The sequence below is a fragment of the Heliangelus exortis genome, chromosome 4 (genome assembly GCF_036169615.1).
Source record: "Heliangelus exortis chromosome 4, bHelExo1.hap1, whole genome shotgun sequence".
NCBI classification, from domain to species: Eukaryota; Metazoa; Chordata; class Aves; order Apodiformes; family Trochilidae; genus Heliangelus; species Heliangelus exortis.
Genome location: NC_092425.1, coordinates 42,032,952 through 42,052,828, shown reverse-complemented (window position 1 = coordinate 42,052,828; position 19,877 = coordinate 42,032,952). Strand labels below are relative to the sequence as shown.

At 46.9% G+C, this 19,877-nt stretch overlaps 1 protein-coding gene across 1 annotated transcript in view; it reads left to right on the top strand.

Moving 5' to 3' along the window:
* FRAS1 (Fraser extracellular matrix complex subunit 1) overlaps positions 1 to 19,877 on the top strand; it is a 160,385-nt gene that overhangs the window by 108,597 nt on the left and 31,911 nt on the right. The window contains exons 29-40 of the mRNA XM_071744117.1: positions 1,834 to 1,987; positions 6,521 to 6,699; positions 9,038 to 9,154; positions 12,213 to 12,327; positions 12,816 to 12,953; positions 13,751 to 13,783; positions 14,768 to 14,902; positions 15,470 to 15,595; positions 16,354 to 16,601; positions 18,014 to 18,162; positions 18,460 to 18,622; positions 19,365 to 19,500. Coding sequence (XP_071600218.1) covers positions 1,834 to 1,987; positions 6,521 to 6,699; positions 9,038 to 9,154; positions 12,213 to 12,327; positions 12,816 to 12,953; positions 13,751 to 13,783; positions 14,768 to 14,902; positions 15,470 to 15,595; positions 16,354 to 16,601; positions 18,014 to 18,162; positions 18,460 to 18,622; positions 19,365 to 19,500 — 1,693 coding nt within the window. The remainder of the gene's footprint in view (positions 1 to 1,833; positions 1,988 to 6,520; positions 6,700 to 9,037; positions 9,155 to 12,212; positions 12,328 to 12,815; positions 12,954 to 13,750; positions 13,784 to 14,767; positions 14,903 to 15,469; positions 15,596 to 16,353; positions 16,602 to 18,013; positions 18,163 to 18,459; positions 18,623 to 19,364; positions 19,501 to 19,877) is intronic.

The following is a 19,877-nucleotide window of genomic DNA, read 5'->3' as shown; positions in this document are numbered from 1 at the left end:
AGAGCACCACCAGTGGTGCCCCAATGGGGAATAAGGAGCCCATGCCCTAGAAAATATGATCCCAGGCTATGTACTGTAAGTCAGAGGAGGTCAGACCTACCCCTCTGTGATCTGCCCCTTGCCTGTGGGATATAGAAGCCTTTCTTTTCTTAGGAAAATGCATGAAAAAGGCAAAATAAATTGATTTTAGGGGTGTGTTGAACCTCTAGAGGATATCCAGCTCAGGGAGGTCTCCACTCCATCTCTTCCTAACTGGGAGCAGGTCCCTGAAACATGGACCAGGGAGCATGTTAACCTCCCCAGGCTCTGGAAACAGTTTTCCTGTGCTGTGAATTCATTCCCACAGTTTGCTAACTACATGCTTAGGTATTGGTAAAAAAAACCCCAACCAAACAAACAAAAAACCCCCAAAAAATCTAATGTGATTCTTGCTGTTTTGCTGGACACAGGGTGAGTGTTTAGATGAGAAAATAGCTTGGCTTTAAGTGTATGTTTTAAAAGGTGACCAAGCAAGAGGAGCTGTCTCATGTGTGTTTTCATATTAACAAGCAGGATCACAGGATCAAAGCCAGGTGGGAATGGTATTAAAAAATGCCAAACTGGTTTCCTGTGGCCAGTGAAGGAGCCTGCAGTCATTTCATTACCAAAAAACCAGAGTTCCATGTTCACAGCAAAGCCACAGCCTTGTGTTTAACTAACATGCACTTAGCAATGTTTTCTTGTCAGGCATTAAACCTGCCATTCCTGGAAGTGTGGCTAATCTCTCTTTTCTGTCTCTACACAATGAATCCAGGGACCTTTCTGACCTTTGTAGTTTGGTTCCTGTTCCAGACTCATGCTTTGCTAGGCCTGGATGTGTCACCATGTGATTGGATCAATAAGGTCAGAGGAAAGTTATCATATATATTGGCAGGGTTCTTTTTCACTGTTTTTAAAAAAAATAAATCTGCCATTGTGCTGGGAAGCTCTGATGCAGTCTAAGATCCTGCAGCATTTAAAAATTACCACCATACAAAATAAATGTTGTACAAACTAAAGGGGTGAAAGTTGCTCAGCACACATGTCAAAAATGGACACAAGAAATCATCCTTCAATGGGATTCTTCTTCACAGCCATATTTTTAGCTCTTTCTTTTAGATTTAGAAGAGCATCATGAGTCATTTATCAGCTTTGGGGTGATGTGATTATGAGGAGTAGTAAATGAGCATTTGCATATCCTTAAGGTCCATTTTCCCCCAACTTGTCAAAGAGCATGAGGTTGATCCTGAGCCTGGGTTTGCTCATGGAGCAGTAATAATAGTTACAGATATGGTGGAGGTGCCAGGCAGAGAGAATTTTGAAAGGGTAAGAAGCTGTTGTTCCATAAGAAGCCTTGAAAAGAGTGTGTTCTTAGAAGTAAAATGAGGAGATGCAAGAGAAAGTGTGGATCAAAGCAAACCAGTGAAGTAAACTGGATCCTTTTGTTCACATTTTGATAGTAGTGAATTTCCCACTGTGCCCTGGAGATGAGTTCTGTCAAGACATGTCAAAAGGCAAGAGGACAAAAAATGAGGGTGGTGGTAAAAGAGAAAATTGTGCAGGGAGAACTGAGCTCAGGGAGGTTTCAGCTCAGCAACAGGAGCTTAGAAATATTGGAGGACAAGGTCAGCTCTCCAGGTCTGAAGGCTACAGCTGAAGGATGGACAAACATTTCTTGAGGCAAACAGCCAGGGTCAGATGCATAAGAAATTCCCAAATACTCCACTTGACCCTTTTCACCTGAAAATCTGTTCCCATTGGTGCAGCATGGCTGATGTCCAGTTGAGCCTTTTCCTGCTGTGCCCCTGCCTGCAGGATGTCAGAAGCCCTCAGCTGGTGACCAACTCCCTGGTCTGGGTGCCCCAGGGAGGGATGCTACAGATCTCCAAGACAATTCTTCATGCCAAGCTACCTGGTGCCCGTGCCTCTGAGGTAACCTACACCATCCCCAAGGACCAGCCAAGACATGGTAAATATCTTTGGAGTTTTCTTGTCAAAAAGCAGCTTTGTAGGGCTTTGCTTCTCACCCCACCTGTCCCAAGGTTCTGTTAAACAGAAGTGTAGGATTCTGGTTACTTCTGAGGAAAAGGATGTTCTTCACACACCTGTGATTCTTCTGTGGTACTTTGCTCACAACTAAAACAGCATTTGAGGGATTATTTCCTTAAAATACTCTGCTGAATAAGTGCTGCTGCTCACCTCATGTCTTCCCAGTTCAAATGGGTGTGCAAACCAGTGCCTGAACTTCTGCAACTGTTTTCTCCAGGGGTAGGGAAGTTCAGGTTGATTTTTACAGCTGTGTGAGAGCAGAATCTTTCTCACTGCCCAGAGTTACTGATACTCTACAAGGAGTGTATGGTTTAAGAGGAGTGCAGAGTAGCACCTAACTCTGGAAACAAGCTGGTACAATGATTAATAATGAGCAAAAATTCACCTTGAACTGGAGACTTCCCTAAATTCCATGACATTTGGTTTTAGTTCCTACTAATGGAAAGGGTTATTGACTCCAAGAGAAATTGGTGACATTTGCATCTGGGTATAATTCTTGTCTCAAAATTCCTTTTGAGAGGCTCTGATCTCATCTCTCAGAGCCCCATATGTGTGACTTGGGGAATATTTTCTGGACCCAGGCCAAGGGGGAGCAGCATGGAGGGTGCTGGGATTTGTGGTTGAGATACAAACTGGGAGAAAGTGGCTGGGAAAGAGAAGATGTCCTGTGTGGAGGGAAAGGAAATGTGGGCAGAAAAAAGATAAATGTTGTTTTTTCCTTCTCAGCAACACCATTTGTTTCACTAGAACCATGGCTTTAAATAGTACATTTTGCACTTCAGTGAAATGATATCATTGCTTTGAATTTGCTGAGGTGGATAAAATAAAGGATTTTTAGTGCTGGTTTGCTGTAAGGATAGGCTGGTTCCCATGGCAGCTGCCTGTACCTGATGGAAACACAGAGGATGTTATTTTTGCAATTTAGAAGAGAAGTAATTAATTTGTATTCCCCCTTCAGTTTTCTGCAGATGAAGGGCTGTCTTCTCAATTTTAATAAGCATTTACATAAAAACAAGAATTTTCCCCTCGAGGAGCTTGTCTCCTGCTGCCTAACCCTAACCAAAATTTTTAATCCTGTGTTTGTATCACCATAATTAGCTCTACTGTAATTAATTGCAATAACACAAATGGGTTTGTAGCTGCAGGTGAGGAATAAGCAGTAGAAATCAATGATCTTCAAAATTGTTATCTAAGATACTGTTTTACAGAAAGGGAGGATGAAAGGAAGAGAAATGCAGAAAGTGTATCCTTCATCAAGGAGGGCTTATCTGCCTATCTTACTGTTTGAGTCATGGAAAAGACATTCAGAACTGGAGCAAATACATCATTTGATTTTTAGATAGGAAAGAAAACCACCTCAGAATTAGCTACCACATTTCTGTAGCACAAGGGTGTGAACAAAGAAGGCTTCTTGCCTTTATTTTCAAGACTCTGAAACCAACCAAAGGATATGATTAGGGAAGGAATAATCTGTGTCCAAGCAGATGGCTGATCTTCTGAAGGGTCTCTTTATGCTGGGCCTCCTTTGTTTATCCCTAGAAACAGACCCAGTGTCTTCCCTGGCTTTCTTCCTGACCTGCAGGGTGCCTCAACACACCTCTGGAATGGGGGAAAAATACAAGTAGGTGTTGTTATACACCAGGCTGCTCCCTGGGACATAGAATTGTAGAATTATAGGGGTTGGAAGGGACATCAAGAGATCATTGAGTCCAACCCTCCTGCCCCAGCAGGATCCCCCAGGGCAGGACACACAGAACACATCCAGGTGGGGTTGGAAAGGCTCCAGAGAAGGAGACTCCACAACCTCTCTGGGCAGCCTGGGCCAGGGCTCCCTCAGCCTCACAGGAGAGAAGTTTCTCCTCATGTTGAGATGAAAATTCCTATATTCCAGTTTAAACCCATTATTCCTTGTCCTATTACTGGGCACCACTGGAAAGAGATTGGCCTCATGCTCTTGACACTCACCCCTCAGATACTGACAAACATTCCTAAGATCCCCTCTCAGCCTTCTCTTCTCAAGGCTGAACAGCCCCAGGGCTCTCAGTCTGCCTTCCCAGCAGAGATGCTCAAGTCCCCTCCTCACCCTCCCAGCTCTCCCTTGGACTCTCCCCAGTAGATCCCTGTCTCTCCTGAACTGGGGAGCCCAAAACTGGATCCAGTGTTCCAGCTGTGGTCTCACCAGGGCAGAGTAGAGGGGGAGGAGAACCTCCCTGCATCTGCTGGACACACTTTTCCTGCTGCACATCAGGATACCATTGGCCCTCTTGGCCAGCAGGGCACACTGCTGACCCATGGAGAATTTACTGTTCACTGGGACCCTAAGATCCAAGCAGGACACCCCCTGATCTGTGCTGGGGGTTGGGGTTGTTCCTCCCCAGATGCAGAACTCTCCCTGTGTCCTTGCTGACCTTCAGGAGGTTCAGCTTTGCCCAGCTCTCTGTCCAGGTCTGGTGGGATAGCAGCAGAACCTTCTGCTCTATCAGCCACCCCTCCCAGCTTCACATCATCAGCAAAACTTGCTGAGGGATCACTCCATCCCCTCATCCAGGCCAGTGATGAAGAGACTGAACCAAAGATACATCCTTAGAGGATGAAATTTTTTAAGGTGATGGGAGCATCCACTCTTCTCAGCATGACCCAGCCCAAAGTGCCTGAATCCACTCAGCAGCTCTGGAAATGGCAGCTCTGTCATCTCCAGAGATTTCAATAAATTGCCCAAGTTGTTCACTCATGTGTGTGACCTACACACAGGTGCTTTTCTCCTTGAAATAAAAAAAAAGGATGATGTTCCAAATGAAAAGGTAATCATAAAGCAGACAGGTAAACAGCACGGAGCTGCTCCCTCTGATCACCTTAAATATTCATGTGGAGGAAGACACGTGGATGTGCATCTTGCTGTGTGTTCTAATTGATTCTTCTCTTACTCTGAGCAGGATAAACAGCTCACAGGCCCTGGCTCCTCAGGGTATGTGATTAACATCTTCAGAAATCACACGAAAGATTAAGGTGGTGAATTCCCCCAAGCAGAAAAGTGAGGACAGGGAATGTAATTAGGGCCCTGATCAGGGAATATTAGCAGGGAGTTTGATGATTAAGTGGAAGTGTGATATTTCAGCTGGCTGAATTCTTCTTTGATTACTCCAACTGTTTGAGGGTGGTTTGGGGAAATGAACTGGGAGAGTTTATGGTGTTTCTTTTGCATAACAGAATGATTAATGCTGGAAGGAGAGCTGGAGTGATTTATAATATATGTGGCTTCTGAGTTAGTAGCCACGAGGGATACTTTCAAAGACTCATAGAAAAACACAATATAAAGCTAACAAGTTCCTTAAAAAGCAGCTAAATTATATGTAGTCAGGAATGGTAAAGATAGGGGAGACCTATAATTTTTTCACAGATTGAACATTAGCTCTAAAAACAGGGAAATCACTCTGTAAAACAAAGAAATGTGTCACTTATTTTGAGACTAGAGCTCATTGCCAGCTTTTAATTTCCTTTCTGTGTGTGGTTAGGAAAAATGTTCACATCAAGGAAATGGATGACCAAGGTTCTGATGCCCTCCTCTTGGTGGGCAGAGCTTGGTTGGATGCAAATCCAACCCTTGCAGGCATGGGTGAGGAAAGCTGAGCACCAGTGGGATGTGCCCAGATCCTGCTCTTCCTTGGTGTGCTTGCAATGAAGCCAGTGATGTTCCAGCCCAGCTGAGAACCTTTTTCTAATGCAAGAATCAGAAGTAAGCTGGATGTTGGAGATATAAAAGCTATAGGCTCTGAAGAGTGACAGGGCAGACAGACTTTCTTTCCAGCCTGTGATACAGAAGTCCATTATTGAATGTCTTGAAGAGCTTTTTTTCAGTTGAAGATTTCTGTTCAGAGAAGTCAGCTGAGGATACTTTTTTTGACATAATAAATCCCCAAAAGAGCTAGAAAAAAGCTGATCTTGAAAAAAATTAATATGCTGTATTCTGGTACTTAAGATGTACCCTTGAGGAGAAGGTAGATCTTCTGCTGCAATACTTTTTAACCTTGATTGTTTCTCACTGCTCTCTTGTCCCTTCCCAGGAGCTCCAGAAAGTGAGGCATGTCCTTTGCATCTGTTTTTTTGTGCTCAGTTTATCAAACTGGGTCCATTTGAAGGTTGGAATGGGCTGGTCAGTGGGCAGAAGGACAATTTGGAAGTTTAAAGTTGCAGATCCTGTTCTTTGCCTGACTGTGTATTTTTTCTGTGCACTCACACAAGTTACTTGATCTGCCCCTTGCTATAGCAGGAGATAAAATTTCCCTGGAATGTTGTAAGGTCCCTCTATAGGGGACTTTTAGGAGCTCTTCTGTGAGTCACATTAGATGGGAAAAGACTAAGAGTGGGTGGACTTTGTCTTGGGTGCTCATTACTTGGTGACAAATCATCTATTCTCACAAGTTGAGCCCTGACTCTTCAGCTTGGCTTTTCCCAGGTGAAGTGGTGCTTCTGGTCCCAATGCCAGCAGATGGCCCAGCAGACTCCTGGCAGCTTTTGCCTGATGGAAGAGCAGCCTCACCTACCACCTCCTTCACCCAGCAGGACATCAACGAGGGCATCGTGTGGTACAGGCACTCTGGGGCTGAAGTGGAGAGTGACTCCTTCCAGTTCCAGGTACTCCTCATCCTGTTCACCAGGGGAGGTCACAGAGCAGTAATAGCTGGCCTGGCTTTTTATAGAATCACAGAATAATTTGGGTTGGAAGGGACCTCTCAGGGTCACCCAGTCCAAGCCCTGCAGTATCAGGGACACCTCACCCAGATCAGGGTGCTCAGAGCCTCCTCAAGCCTCACCTTGAACATCTCCAGGGATGAGGCCTCAACCCCCTCCCTGGGCACCCTGGGCCATTGTTCCACTGCCCTTCTTTAGTAGGACAATGCCAGCTCAGGCAGGAAGGGGGTTTGTAGGGAACTGCTGGCTTGGAAAAGCAGGAAAGCTCTCTGAGATCCAGAGTTCCCAGAGCAAATGGGCAACCACTTAAAACTACCAGGGGATGAAGCTTCTAACACCCCAGCAGCATGGCCAGGGACTGATTCTTGCTGTCACCATGATCCCTTCTCTGTTGGCCTTTTGCCTGTGGGTTAGGATTGGAGACAGCCCTACTGATGTGCTTGGCCTTGCTTTTGAGGAAGAAGCAGGACCAGGAAATGTTGGGTTTTTTTTTGCCTGTAAGTCCTTAGAAAAGGCAACAGAGTGCACAGTCTGCATGTGGAAGAGACCCTGGCAGAGGCTCACACTCATCCTAAGGCATCCCCACCATCCAGACCACTGGGAAAGGATTTCCCAGGACAGGGTGTGTTGCTACAGCTCATAACCTGGCTGACTGGATGCCCTGTTTGCAGTTCAGACAGGAGATCTGACCCCTGGGTACTGGCTGGCAAACCCACTGCCCTCTCATAAACCCTCCGATGTTTACTCTGAGTTCAAAGTGCTCTGAGTAACTCACTTTAAATTGTCTGTTTTGCAGTCCCCCAAGCCAAGCAACCCTCCTGCTTTCCTCCAAGCCAATAATTTAATTTTTGCAAGTAGAAGAACTTCGTACAAACAGACCAAAAAGTCCAAATTCTCCCTGGCAGATGTAGCACTAAAATAAATCCCACCTTGCCATGGATTTAACAGCCATGAAATTCCTCAGACAGGTCCTTGCTGTTTGCTTGAAAGGTTTAACAGCCTCCCAGAATGTTAAGCCTCCACGAACACTTGTGTGCAGTGTTTGTTACATCTGGTTTACAAGTCAGGAGCTATTACTGGAGCACCAGAAAGGCAATTAAGGTAATTTCAGAAGTAATTAACGTAAGTGATAATGAGGAATTTGTGAGCCTCAGTGTTGAACAAGCTAATCTTCAGCTTAATTGCCACATTCCTCTTACAGGCTATGCATTTTGCATGAGTTTCATGTTTGGTTTGAGTATCTTGGAGGTGTAGCAATAACTGTGTGGAGAACCCTGCTGAGGAGAACCCTGCAGCATCTTGGGTCACATCAGGAGACCAGGACACATCTGTCTGAGTCCTGAACCAGGGATTGGGGCATCTTAGAAAGGGCCAACTTCCTGTTTTCAGCAAGATTTTGCCCATTCCCATTCAAATAACAGGTCCAGCAAATGGCTAAAATTACTTTGTTCCATAGTCTTTCCATTTTTATGCATTTTCTTGAGATGAGTTTCCTGTTCCTGCTCTCACAAAGTGTTCTGTTGAATTCAAGTGGGGAATTCCAGCCCTGAAGGATTAAGTCACAGCTGAGTCTCACAAAGAAGGGAGCTGCATTTCTTTGGGTGCTTGCCTTAGCTCAGGAGTGCTGTGAACATTTGCAAGCTTATCTCTTGGGGATGCTTTTTGACCCCTTGAGTTGTTCCAAATTTAATATTCTTTGCTTTCTATCTCATTACTGTAGGTTTGCCAGTACAGATTAGATACAGCTGACTTAACTTTGGTGTTGCAGTGATGTATGGAATATTTTTATGGGTCTGGGTGAAACACAAGTGCAGGCTGTCTTGGAAGATGGTGGGATCACAGGGAGCCCCTGCCAAGGCTTGTTAAAAGAGGGGTTATTTTCCCCTCCTCAGCACAACTGGTGGTCATTTTGGGGGTGGGAGGAAGGTTTAGAAGCCCATTATTTTTTCTTTTCCTGGGATGAGAAGTTCCAGTAAGCTGTACAGACAGCTGGAGTCAAATTCAGCAGAAGTAGGGGAAGCAGGAATGAGTAGCAGGTGGGGAACTGAAAACCAGATGTCTCTACAGATTGTAGTGGCAATCATGGAGAAATTGGTGACTATTTAAAGGTCTCAGTTCCCATCAGCAGCCATTCATATATGCTTTGGGTTGGCACCTGCTGGAAAGGTGTGTCTTTTCCTTCCCAGACCAGGAGGAAAGGAGAGGGAAGTTATGAAACCTGCTCTAGAAGTGCAGCTGTGTCCTCTCTCAGCTATCCATTCATGTGCTCTTTCCTTCCCAGGTGTCCAGCTCTGCTGGTCCCCAAACCAGCTTGGAAAGCCACGTGTTCAATGTTGCTGTTCTCCCCCAGACACCCCGAGCTCCTCAGCTTTCCCTTGGCTCCTCTCTGCACATGGCTGTAAGTGTGACCCCCCGTGGGTGATGGGTGGTTCCTGTCTTCCCACCCTTCTTGCAGTGACCAGAACCTCCTGGAGAGCAGTAACCACCCAGTGTTGATTCCTGTCCTTGCTTTTGTCTGTGTTGTTGTGCTTGATTCAAAAATGGAATTCAGTCTGTGGAAAAGGGGGTGGGCACCAGCTGGATAATTGGAGTGGAAATGGGGAAAAAAGGCAGGTTAGAAGAGTAAATGATGGATGGGGATAGAGGGCTGAGAAGAAAATATCCATGAGACATTGAAAAACTCAGAAGTGATGAGTGGAGAGACTTGGAAGGAGAGGGAGAGAGAGAAGAAAAAAAGATGTTTAACATCTCATGGAATTCTTTGCCTTTCCTGAGAAGCCACTAGGAATGGCAGGAATGAAAGACTGATGAATACATCTTGCCAGCAATTTCAGTGTGAACTTTACCAGAACTGCAGCCCACCCACATGAGAAAGTTTCCATCCATCATTCAGGCATCAGGAGCACTGACTGCAATGTAGGTGGAAAACACTCAGGCAAGCCCATAATGTCTGTATGTGTGGAAGGGAACCACCTTTTCTTGAGCATCAGCTTGGGGAATGACCATTCTGCTAAGAGTTCTTCCTAAAATAGTTATTTCCCTGCTTGTGTTGATTGAAGAGATGACCTCAAAGTCCTAAACTGGTTTGGGGAGCTCTCCAACTTTGGTGCAAGCCTTCCCCAGGTGTCCCCATCACACGTGTGGGTGAAGTCCAGCTTTCCCCTCCACTTCCCCTGCTGTTGATTCTGTAGGGAGGGATCCCAAGTGCCTGAGCTGGAGGAGGCTTGAGGGTCCTGCACTGTGGTCACCCACGGGGATGCACAGAGAGCAGGGAGTTTGATTTCAGCATCACCTTGGCCTCATAGCTTTGTGGTGTGTGAGGGGGAGCAGGATCCTAATGCCCTGAGCAGTCAGTGGTGCTGAGCTGAGCAAGGATGTGACGAGAAGGCAGAGATGAGGGAGGGGTTGGGAGAAACAGGCATGGAGCTGCCTGCAGGGAAAAGCTTTATCTACAGACCTGAACATAGTGTGCAGTCATCCGTGGCCTTCTTCCTTCCTGATGATTTTATTTAGTGTGTGAGGTGGCAGCAGCAGCATGCTCAGCATTATCCAACAGGAATACTGTGCCCTTGGGAAAAAGCAGGAAAAAGCACTCTGAGAGGTCCAGACAGTGCAGGAGAGCAGATGTGGCAGACCTGCTAGGGACAATGGGTTCCTGGAAGGAGCCTTCTAAGGGGATATGAAGGACTTCTAAGCCAGGCAAGGGACCTGGAAAGGCCAAAGGAAGCAGTGGGTGAAGAATTAGTGAAAAGTCCATGAGACAACAGCCTTGTGAGGGTTTAAAATGGTGGTGACCTTTCCTGGGCAATAATGAAACATGCTCAGACTGCTACTTGGAGCAACAGCCAGTGATGTATCTTTCTGCTCTTGGTTTTTTGTTGTTGTCACTATTGACAAAATTGATGGGAGAGCTGTCTGGCTGAGCCATGCAGTGCTGGATTTTATAGCTAATTACACACCACACAATTCAATAGCACCATAAAACACCTTTTACTGAAGGGCACCAAGCAACCTGCAAGTCCTGCCTCTGGGAGAGACAAATGGGCCTTGGAGGCAACTGAGGCAAGCAGAACCTTAAATCTTTCCATCATAAAACTGCACTTCCTTTCATCAATGTGACTGAGTTCTGTTCATCTGTCTTCAAACTCCTTTGGAACTGGAGCGAGCTCAAAATGTTAAGCCTTGTCCTTGAGTCTCCTGCTGAGAAAGCTCTGAGATATGAACAGGTTTGGTGGCATCTGTGGTGTGCTGAGACCTTGTTCTGTCACTGCCCAGGCCCATGTCCAGTGTGTGAGCCAAGGCCAGCAGGATGGGGCACAGGTTGGGTGGGGTGGCCTTACAGAGGGGTAACATCATGATCCAGTTGGCTGCACTTGATGTGGTGGGAACTTGTAGGTTGGTCCTGAACCCCATCAGTTCATGTTCCACAGCAGATAAATTAACTGCCTGTATCCTTAATTTTCTCCTCTTGTGTCCATATTTTGGAGGTGATTATGAAATGAGTTGGCTGCTTTTCATACCCAGCTGAGCTGTTTAATGCTGTGACTTCTCAGAGCTGTTAATTCCATAGGATTAAGGTCCATGAACACATGCAAGTGAACTGCCTTTGTGCACTTAAGTCTGCTCATGCAGCACTGTAATTCCTGTAACACCCTGCCTGCCTTTGGCTAGTGATAATCCTGTGACAGAAAGATCAGAACATTTTTAGGCAGATTTAAAACAAAAGAGAATGCTTTGGTTCCCTGAGGTTCCAATGGAAATGGCTGAGTCATTTTGAAGATTTCTTTTAAAAGCAAATCCAGCCCAGCAACATAAGACTGTACCAGAAAACTACGTAGGCATTAAATTTTATCTTCATCCAGGGAGTTTTTGATCAAATCAGTTTTGTCTTGATCTCTTCTTAGTTGCTGTAGGTCAAAAAGGAAACTCCTCCACCTGTGAGGGTGGAGGTTGAGCATCTACAGGGGACAGAGTGCACTAAAACCACTGCCACTTTCCTGGACAGTGAGGATGAGCTCACAGTTTTAAGAAGGAGGAGGTGTTTGTCTCATTTTTTGTAGGTGATTTTCCAGGAAGGATTTAATGGAGTTGGAGCTGAATAGAGTTCCCTTCTGCTGAGCATGACAGTGCCCAGTTTCTGTGTTAAACATTTGGTTTGATTCACAGATGAGCTGGAAGTGAGTTTAGGTGGCCTGTAAGACTCAAGCAAATTGTAACTGTTATAAAGCTTCACTGTCCTCTGTAGTCCCCTCCCAAATAGTCCCTGTTCCATACAAGTTTGAGAAACTTGCTAAAGGTTCAGCCCCTTGACTATTTTAGGACTAAGAACTAGGCCTTGACATTCAAAGCCTCTCTTACATATAACTACAGCAAAGCAAATTCTCTTTCACTGCATTTTTGGGTGACTCTTCCCATGTCTCTGGCCTTGATGCTCTTGGTCTGATGTGTTTATTGAGGTGCTGGAGGACCGTGTGACAGTGATTGAGCCCCATCACCTCTCCTTTGTAGACCCGGAGGTGCCCAGTGAGAAAATCCTCTTCAACGTGACTGTCCCTCTCCTTCCTGGCCAAGGCAAGTGTCCCTGTTTTTCAGAATGTGGCAGCTTCATGTTGAATTAATTGGCATGCTTTCTGAGCACATCTCATTTTTCTCTCAAGGGTCTCACTGAGTGGAGACAGCTGTTCATCTCTTCAGCCTCCTTCATTAGCTTGCAGGCACCTTGCTTCTTGAACTGATTTCTTTGGCTTGTTTAGGAGTCAGAGTTCAGACAATTTTCTTCCTATTGTCTGGAATATATTGAATGTTGGCACCCCATGGCTTTCTACTTTCCACCTCTTTAGTGAGAGGTGTTTGAAAAGACTAAGTGAGGAATCTGTTTGCATTTCTCATGTCCCCGGGGTCCATCCAAATGCAGCTACAGCCATCTGACTCCTGCACCAACCACAGAAGATGTTAAAAGAAGTGCCCAGGGATAGAAGCAGCAGCCGTGGCCTTTGGTGTCTTCTTTTTTAGAAGTAAAATTAATTCCTCCTGCTAATCCTGAGCTCTCTGTTCTGTAGGAATTGTGGAGCACCAAGCCAGACCTCTCTCCCCAGTCAGGTATTTCACCCAAGCAGATATCAACCACGGCAAGATCGCTTATCGCCCCCCGACTGCAGCTCCTCACCTCAGAGAGATCATTGCCTTCTCCTTTGCTGGTAAGGAACTGCCTGCTCCTTGCAGAGCCATGTCAGAGTGACAGAGGGAGCTGGACTGCTGGTCTTCCTTCAGCCCTGGAATGACTTCCTGGTTATTTTCATGGTTGTTTTCATGGTTATGTCCATCCACGCCAGGGTATGGCAGCAGGAATCTGCCCTGGGGGAGTGGAACCAAGAGATGACACAGTTCTCAGGACTTCACCAAGGTTTTGTGCTTTGGGCTCTTCAGGCACCATCCAGTGAATTATTGGGATGTTGCAGTGCTCACTGTAGTGTTTAACACTGACAACTCTAGTGGTGACTCTCACTGCTGACCTGGGGTGGGGTTAGGAGATTCTTGCCTGTCCCCTGCTTGAGGTTTTTGCTGCACTGGGGGTTTTATTCCTTGAGGCTGAAACTAAAACTGATGAACTGAGTCAGTGTAGCCAGGATGTGAGAAGATTTCTACCACCAGGAGAATTATATTGGGCAGTGGGTGGAGAGGCAAAACCAGGACAAGCTCCTGGCATGCTGGACCAGTTGCTGCACAGTGTGACCAAGTGACAGGACATGGTAGATGCAGTTTGTGCAGCACCTTGCCCTCCACTGACATCAAGAGGAGCTTCACAGTTTGGAGGAGCAGCATGGTTTTTTCCTCAATACCTGGAGCCAAGGCAAGGCAAGAGTGCTCTCCTTGGTGAGGAAAGCCTCCAGCCTGGTTGGATGTCAGGACTTGTTTTCCCCAGAAGTCATTCAACAGCAGTAAGTGCTTTCCTGTCCTGACCACAGTTATTTTGTGCTTGTGTTTGTCCTGTCAGGTCTCCCAGAGTCAGTGAACTTCCGATTCACAGGTAGGTGAACAGTTTGCTTTTTCCTGGCCCAGGCAGTTTTTATCCTTCTGCCTTTCATGTTGCCTGTTATTCCTTGGCCTTTCCTCTGCTCCAGGATCACCCATGGGAACTCAGTATTTCTGAAACTGAGGGTGCCTGGGGAAAATTAAGCACAGAAATCCCAGAAAGTTAGGGGTTGGAAAGGACCTTGAAATATCATCTGGTCCACCCCCCCTGCCAGAGCAGGGATGGATGTAATGCCTGGAATCTGTCTTAAAAACCTGACTCATTCCTGTTTTCCCCCAGTGGGAATAAGGATATCAGAATTTTACTCTGCTTTTTCTTCTATGATACAGCATGGAAATGTTTCTCCAGTTAAACTGCTGATAAGCTGCTTGCTGGTTTGACATGTCTTTCTGTGTGCTTTCTTGCACCAGCAAGGAGGAGTCCATGTTCTGACTGGAAGATAGTTTGTAGACAGTCACCCAAACAGGCTTTATGTTTGTCTTGTTAGGAGCTGAGTTAGGGATAAAGATAAAGATACACTTGGCAGGTGTGAATTGTCTGTGTATCTTCATAGATAAAGGTGTAGAATGACAAGGGGGCCTACAAGAGGGACTGTTTGCAAGGGCCTGGCGTGATAGGATGAGGGGCAATGGTTTTAAATTAGAGAAGAGTGGATTTGTTGGATGTCAGGAACAAGTTCTGTCCCATGAGGGCAGTGGAACCATGGCCCAGGTTGCCCAGGGAGGGGGTTGAGGCCTCATCCCTGGAGATGTTCAAGGTGAGGCTTGAGGAGTCTCTGAGCAACCTGATCTGGGTGAGGTGTCCCTGATACTGCAGGGGTTGGACTGGGTGACCTGGAGAGGTCCCTTCCAACCCAAATTATTCTAGGATCCTATGACAAGGTTGGAGAGTGATGGGGCAGGGGCTGTTTTGTACAGCAAGGTGAATTTCCCTGGAAACACATCCCTGCACTCAGGTGTGGTGTCTGTCTGTGCCTAGTGTCTGATGGAGAGCACACAACCCCGGAGATGGTGTTTGTCATTCACTTACTCTCTGCAGAGCAGCAGCAGCCTCCTGTCTTCCAGATCCCTGCTCCCTTCCTGGAGGTCAGCCAGGGGGGCAAAGCCACCATTGGTGAGTGGTAGGGATGGGATGGGGTGAAGAGGCATTTATTGTCTGGAGGCCACATGGATGGAGAGGTTTGGTCTCACTCCCCTCTACAGAAAAGTGCCTGGGGATGGGACAGGGTGGCAGGGTGGGTGGGAGGGCTGTTCATTGGCTCAACCAGGGGAGAGCTGCTCTACTTTATCCCTCTTAGGCTGCTCTGCAGCTGCTGAAGCCTTGGTTAGTGGTCTGGTACACTCAGGATAAACCACTTTCTGCTCTCTGAGGAGGTTCTCTGGGGTTTTTGTAGGCACCCTCCTGCTGTATGAGCTGGGGGGTTACATAGCTGCCATTTGTGAGCCACACTATCAGTAGAGTTTCTGATACAACTTCTGATCTGTGCATCATCAGGGGGCTAATAATTTCCAGGAAACCAGCAAGCTCTTGAGCTAGGGCAGCCCCAGCATTTTATTCTGCCTGTGCTGCCTGAATTACAGTTTTTAGACTCCTTTCACAAAAGCCCATGGCAAAACCCAAGGGGTATTCCCAGTGTGGTGTCTGAGGATGCTGAAGCTGTGCTGTCTTTCCCTGGCACAGGGGTCCAGTTGGCTGTGAGTGACACAGACACAGCTCCTGAGGGGCTTTTCTTCGAGCTGGTGAAACCACCCCACCATGGCACTGTGCTCAGGTACAGTGCAGCTGGGCAGGAGCACATGGGAGCAGGTGAGTTGAGCAGAAGTTTTCCTCAGCACAAGAGAAAACTCAGCCTCTGCCTGGCCACCTGGCTGGTGGTTGACCAGGAGGAGACAGATAGATACCTGTGGCAGATGTGGCTGCACCCACAGGTGTGTGTGTTTTCTGCCTGGAAGTGTGTGGCTGACTGAAGGGAGCACATGAAAGATGTTTCCCCATTATTTGTTTAGTTCCTGGCTGGCTCAGTGCATTTCCTCTACGTGTGGGCTGCTGGAGAGTCACTCTGTTGTAACCACCACCAGCTGCTAATCAAAAGGGGTGTTTTGTTATATCTGTTATATCTGAAGTGATTTAGTGAAGCACTGCAGTGAACATTTCCACTGAAGCCTACGTAAACCTGTTGTGATCCAGCAGTGAAAGCCTCCTGTGGAGTTCTGCTGTTGATTTTGGTGGCATTGTGTGATTAGATGAGCAAATATTATGTGTAGGAGAGTAATGCAAGCAGAAGACATGGAGAGGGAAGCATTATCTAGCTATGACAAAGCAGCTGGGGAGAAAGGAGGATTCTCTGTGTCTGTGAACCTGGGAAGGTTACAGCTTCTTCTCTGCCCTGAGTACATACTTGCTCCTTAGTAAATGTCTTCATTACTCACCTCTCTGATGGTATTAAATGCCAGTGTAATTCTGTGATTAAGTCTTCTGCTTAATTGGGGCCTCAGGCCATTTGAATTGGACAGGTGCTCTGAACAGAGTCTTCCTGACTTATGTTTTTTCTCTTTTTTGGGAAGGTGACACCTTCACCTACGAGGATGTCACTCGGAATGCTCTGCAGTATGTGCACGACGGTTCTTCAGCAGCAGAGGACAGCATGGAAATCTCTGTCACCGACGGTGTCACCACAGTCACCACAGTGCTGAGGGTGGAAGTGTCCCTGCTGAATCACAGTGGCCCACAGCTGGCCCCGGGCTGCTTGTTGGCAGCCAGTGTGGCTAGTAAAAGCTCAGTGACTCTCACTCGCTTGCACCTCGCTTACATCGTAAGTTTTCATCTCTTTCTCAACCCAAAGAAGGTTGCCAGCCTCCCTTTCCTTATCCCCACCCCACACCTCCCTGCTCTCAGTGTGGATTGTTGGCAGAGGGCTCCAGTTCTGACTCTGTCCCAGCTACTGCTTGCCAAAAAGGGGATAATGGACTCTTTCATCCAGCAGGGCTTTAAGGCGAGCCCTGGTTGACTGGAACAGTGGTGAACCACCCTGCTAAACATGAGAACTGAGTTAATCCCAGATTTTTCTGCCAAACAAACTTGCTAATGAAGCACATGGATTTGTTAAGTGATAATCCCTTCAAAATTTCAGCCCCCTTGCTCCCCTCCTTCCAAAATTCCCTGCTTCTTTATCTGGACATACTTGAAGGGGGAGGTTTAGCAACTGCAGATGCTGCACTCCTTGGTAGCTTGGAGTGAGCCCTGGGAGTTCTGTGCTGTACAAGATTTATCCTGACAGGGAAATTCAGAAGAGAGGGGTTCTGCTCCTTGCAGGTGATTTAGCAGAGGATTGCAGGGAGGCAGAGCTGCTCCCCTTATGGAGGAGGGAGGAGAGATTGCAGGGCATGTCAGGGGCTGGCAAGACCTCAAGTAGTAGCTGTCAGAGATGATTAGGGAACTGTAGGGGGATAGGTAGGATAAGAAGGAAGGTGAATGTTTTTTTCCAAGGGATCAGTCTGGTTACAAGACTGTTCTATTTCTCCTGTTAAGGAGGAAGGCTGAGGAGGAAGCTGTTTGGGTTTAATCTGAGAAAGAGAACAGTTAGGGACAAGTATGGGTTATTCCTGAGCCCATAAACTGAGGATATGATGATTTCTGCTTTGGGTCTTATCTTTCAGGCAACCAACAAAAGCTTTTAGAAGAAAGATGACATCTTGAGGTCTGAAATCTTAGAGATGGTTGTACTTAATGGAGCTAAAAAGAGTCAGATCAGCATTTGGTTTAACAGGACTCTGGCTTTTGCAATCTTGCTCTGCATTAACCTCTGTCTCTGTCTGAAGCACTTGGTGGGCAATAGTTCCTCCCTCTGCCAGCTCTCAGCTACATTTTATCTCACTTTCTCTGGAGTCAGGAAAAGCTTATCAAACAAACAGTCCAGTCCAGTGGCATTCAAAAACAGAAATACCAGGTTTATGTCTTGGGGAGGTTGGGGTGATGTGTGGCACAAGGGCACAAGAAAACCTCTCCAAGCTGAGAGACAATGAAAACACATCTTGTGGTGGATTTTGGGGCTGTCAACCCAACTGACTGTCCTCTCATCCACAGAGCTTCATTTCATGTTCCTCAGCAGTGGGTCTGACCCAGCTACCTTGGTGTAGTTCCCTATGAAACATTTTATTCCTCCTTCCATTTTTAGTGGAGGGAAACAAAAGGTAACCTTGGCTTGGTTTGTTCTTTCACACTCAGGACAACAATTCTCCTGACTCAGAGATCAGAATCCAGCTGATATCTCAGCCTGCATATGGCACCCTCTCAAGGGTGGCTGCCTCTGATGATCAAGAGCTTTCCAAGGTTTATAATTTCACCATGGAAGACATCAACAACCAGAGGATCAGGTACCAAAGAGCTCTTCTCCTTCAAGCTGTGCCAGTTAAAAGCTCAGTGGGTTTTCTGTGGGGATCTCTGGGCTGGATTATGTTAGTACAGTGTAGCAAAGGTATTTTTTCCTTTTCTTGGCTTTTGTATCCCATCAGATTATAAATGAAAACATTCCATGGTGTGGGATTAGGTGTTTATGCACCTTTGAAGAGCCAGTAGTTGGTGTAATTGCAAATTCTGGGGAGAACTCACCACGGTGTTGCCAAGACAGGGAAAAGTCACCCTAAAAATCCCCCCTGCTCTGCCTTTCACAGCTACTCCACCACGTTTGAGACCAGCAACCAGCCAGTCACTGACATCTTCCACTTTGCTGTCTTTGATGCTGATAACAACCACCTTGACAGACAGATGTTCACCATCACCATCACCTCTGCCCAGACACTGCCAGCACTCCTGGCTTTTGCTGACCACATCACTGTAAGTGGCTGCCCAGGAGAGGAGGAACAGTGACAGAAGTGTCTTTGATGTGAGGAACTGAACAGTTGTTCTGGAATGAGGGGAAATCACTGAAGAAACACAGGTGCTGCACGTGCAATCCAGTGAATGCAAAGGGTCAGCAAATTCCTTGGAGGCCAAAGGAGGCTGGGAGTAGGGCTCCATCCCTAAAGCTGGCTGCATTCCTGACCCCTATCTGCTTACATTGTTTTGGGTTCTCCCCAGGGTGCCTCTTGATATCAGTGGAACAATTCTGAGTTATCCCTCATGTTTAGTATTTCATCCCTTATCTCGCCAGCTTGTGTGTAAGAGATGAGCAGAGGATGAGTTTGAAAACATCTGGTGTTTAGGACTGAGACAGCACTTCAGCCTCCTTATCAAAGCCTTTTGAAGGCATCTCCCTCCTTTCCAGCTTTGCATTCCCCCTCCCATACCTTCAGAAGGCTCCTTTCAACAAGAAATGCACAGGTTGCCTTCCAAGAGGTCAACATGACTCTGCCACTTCTCTCCTTGCCCTGGTGAAGCATTCCCAGGCTCCCTGGGGGCCCAGGCAGGATTTGTTCTTCCCATCCCACCTCACCTCCCAGCTGGTTTCACAGATCTGGGGGAGGATGAGGCAGGATTGAGGGAGCAGGCCAGGCTGGAGGCAGACATCTTCAGGAGCAGTGTGACTGCCTGCTGTGTGCATGGGCAGTAGTTTCAACAAATGTTTTTTGCTTTCCAGGTGGATGAGGGAGGGAGGGTCCCACTGTTGGCTCGTCACCACTTGGCTGCTGACTATGATGCTGCTGCCAAGGAAGACCTGAGGGTCACAGTTCTCACTCTACCTATGTATGGCTACATTGAAAACACTAAGACAGGTAAACTGCTTGGCTACCTCTTCTTCCTCCTGGCTAGTGGAAGGGAACAGAGGAACTCCCACACTGAAGCACCTTCTGAGCTGTCTCACTGCTGTGCTGGTTGGCAGCAGTTGGTCATTGAGAGCTTTTAAGGTTGGTCTTAGGAGATAAACTCTCTCTGGGGAGCATTTACCCCCAGTTGTTGTTTGTTGGAGACTGCTCTGTGCTGTGAGACTGAGGCATTAGGAGCCTTTTCAAGCCCAGGTGTGGTGTTTTCAGCCAGCTTGATTTTGGCTGTCCTTGGTGCATGGAACAAACTTTGCTAAATTCCACTAAATGTCCCAGCAAGCTTTAAGGCTGGGGGAGCTGTGGCAGAGCATGGCTGGTGGTGTTCTCTT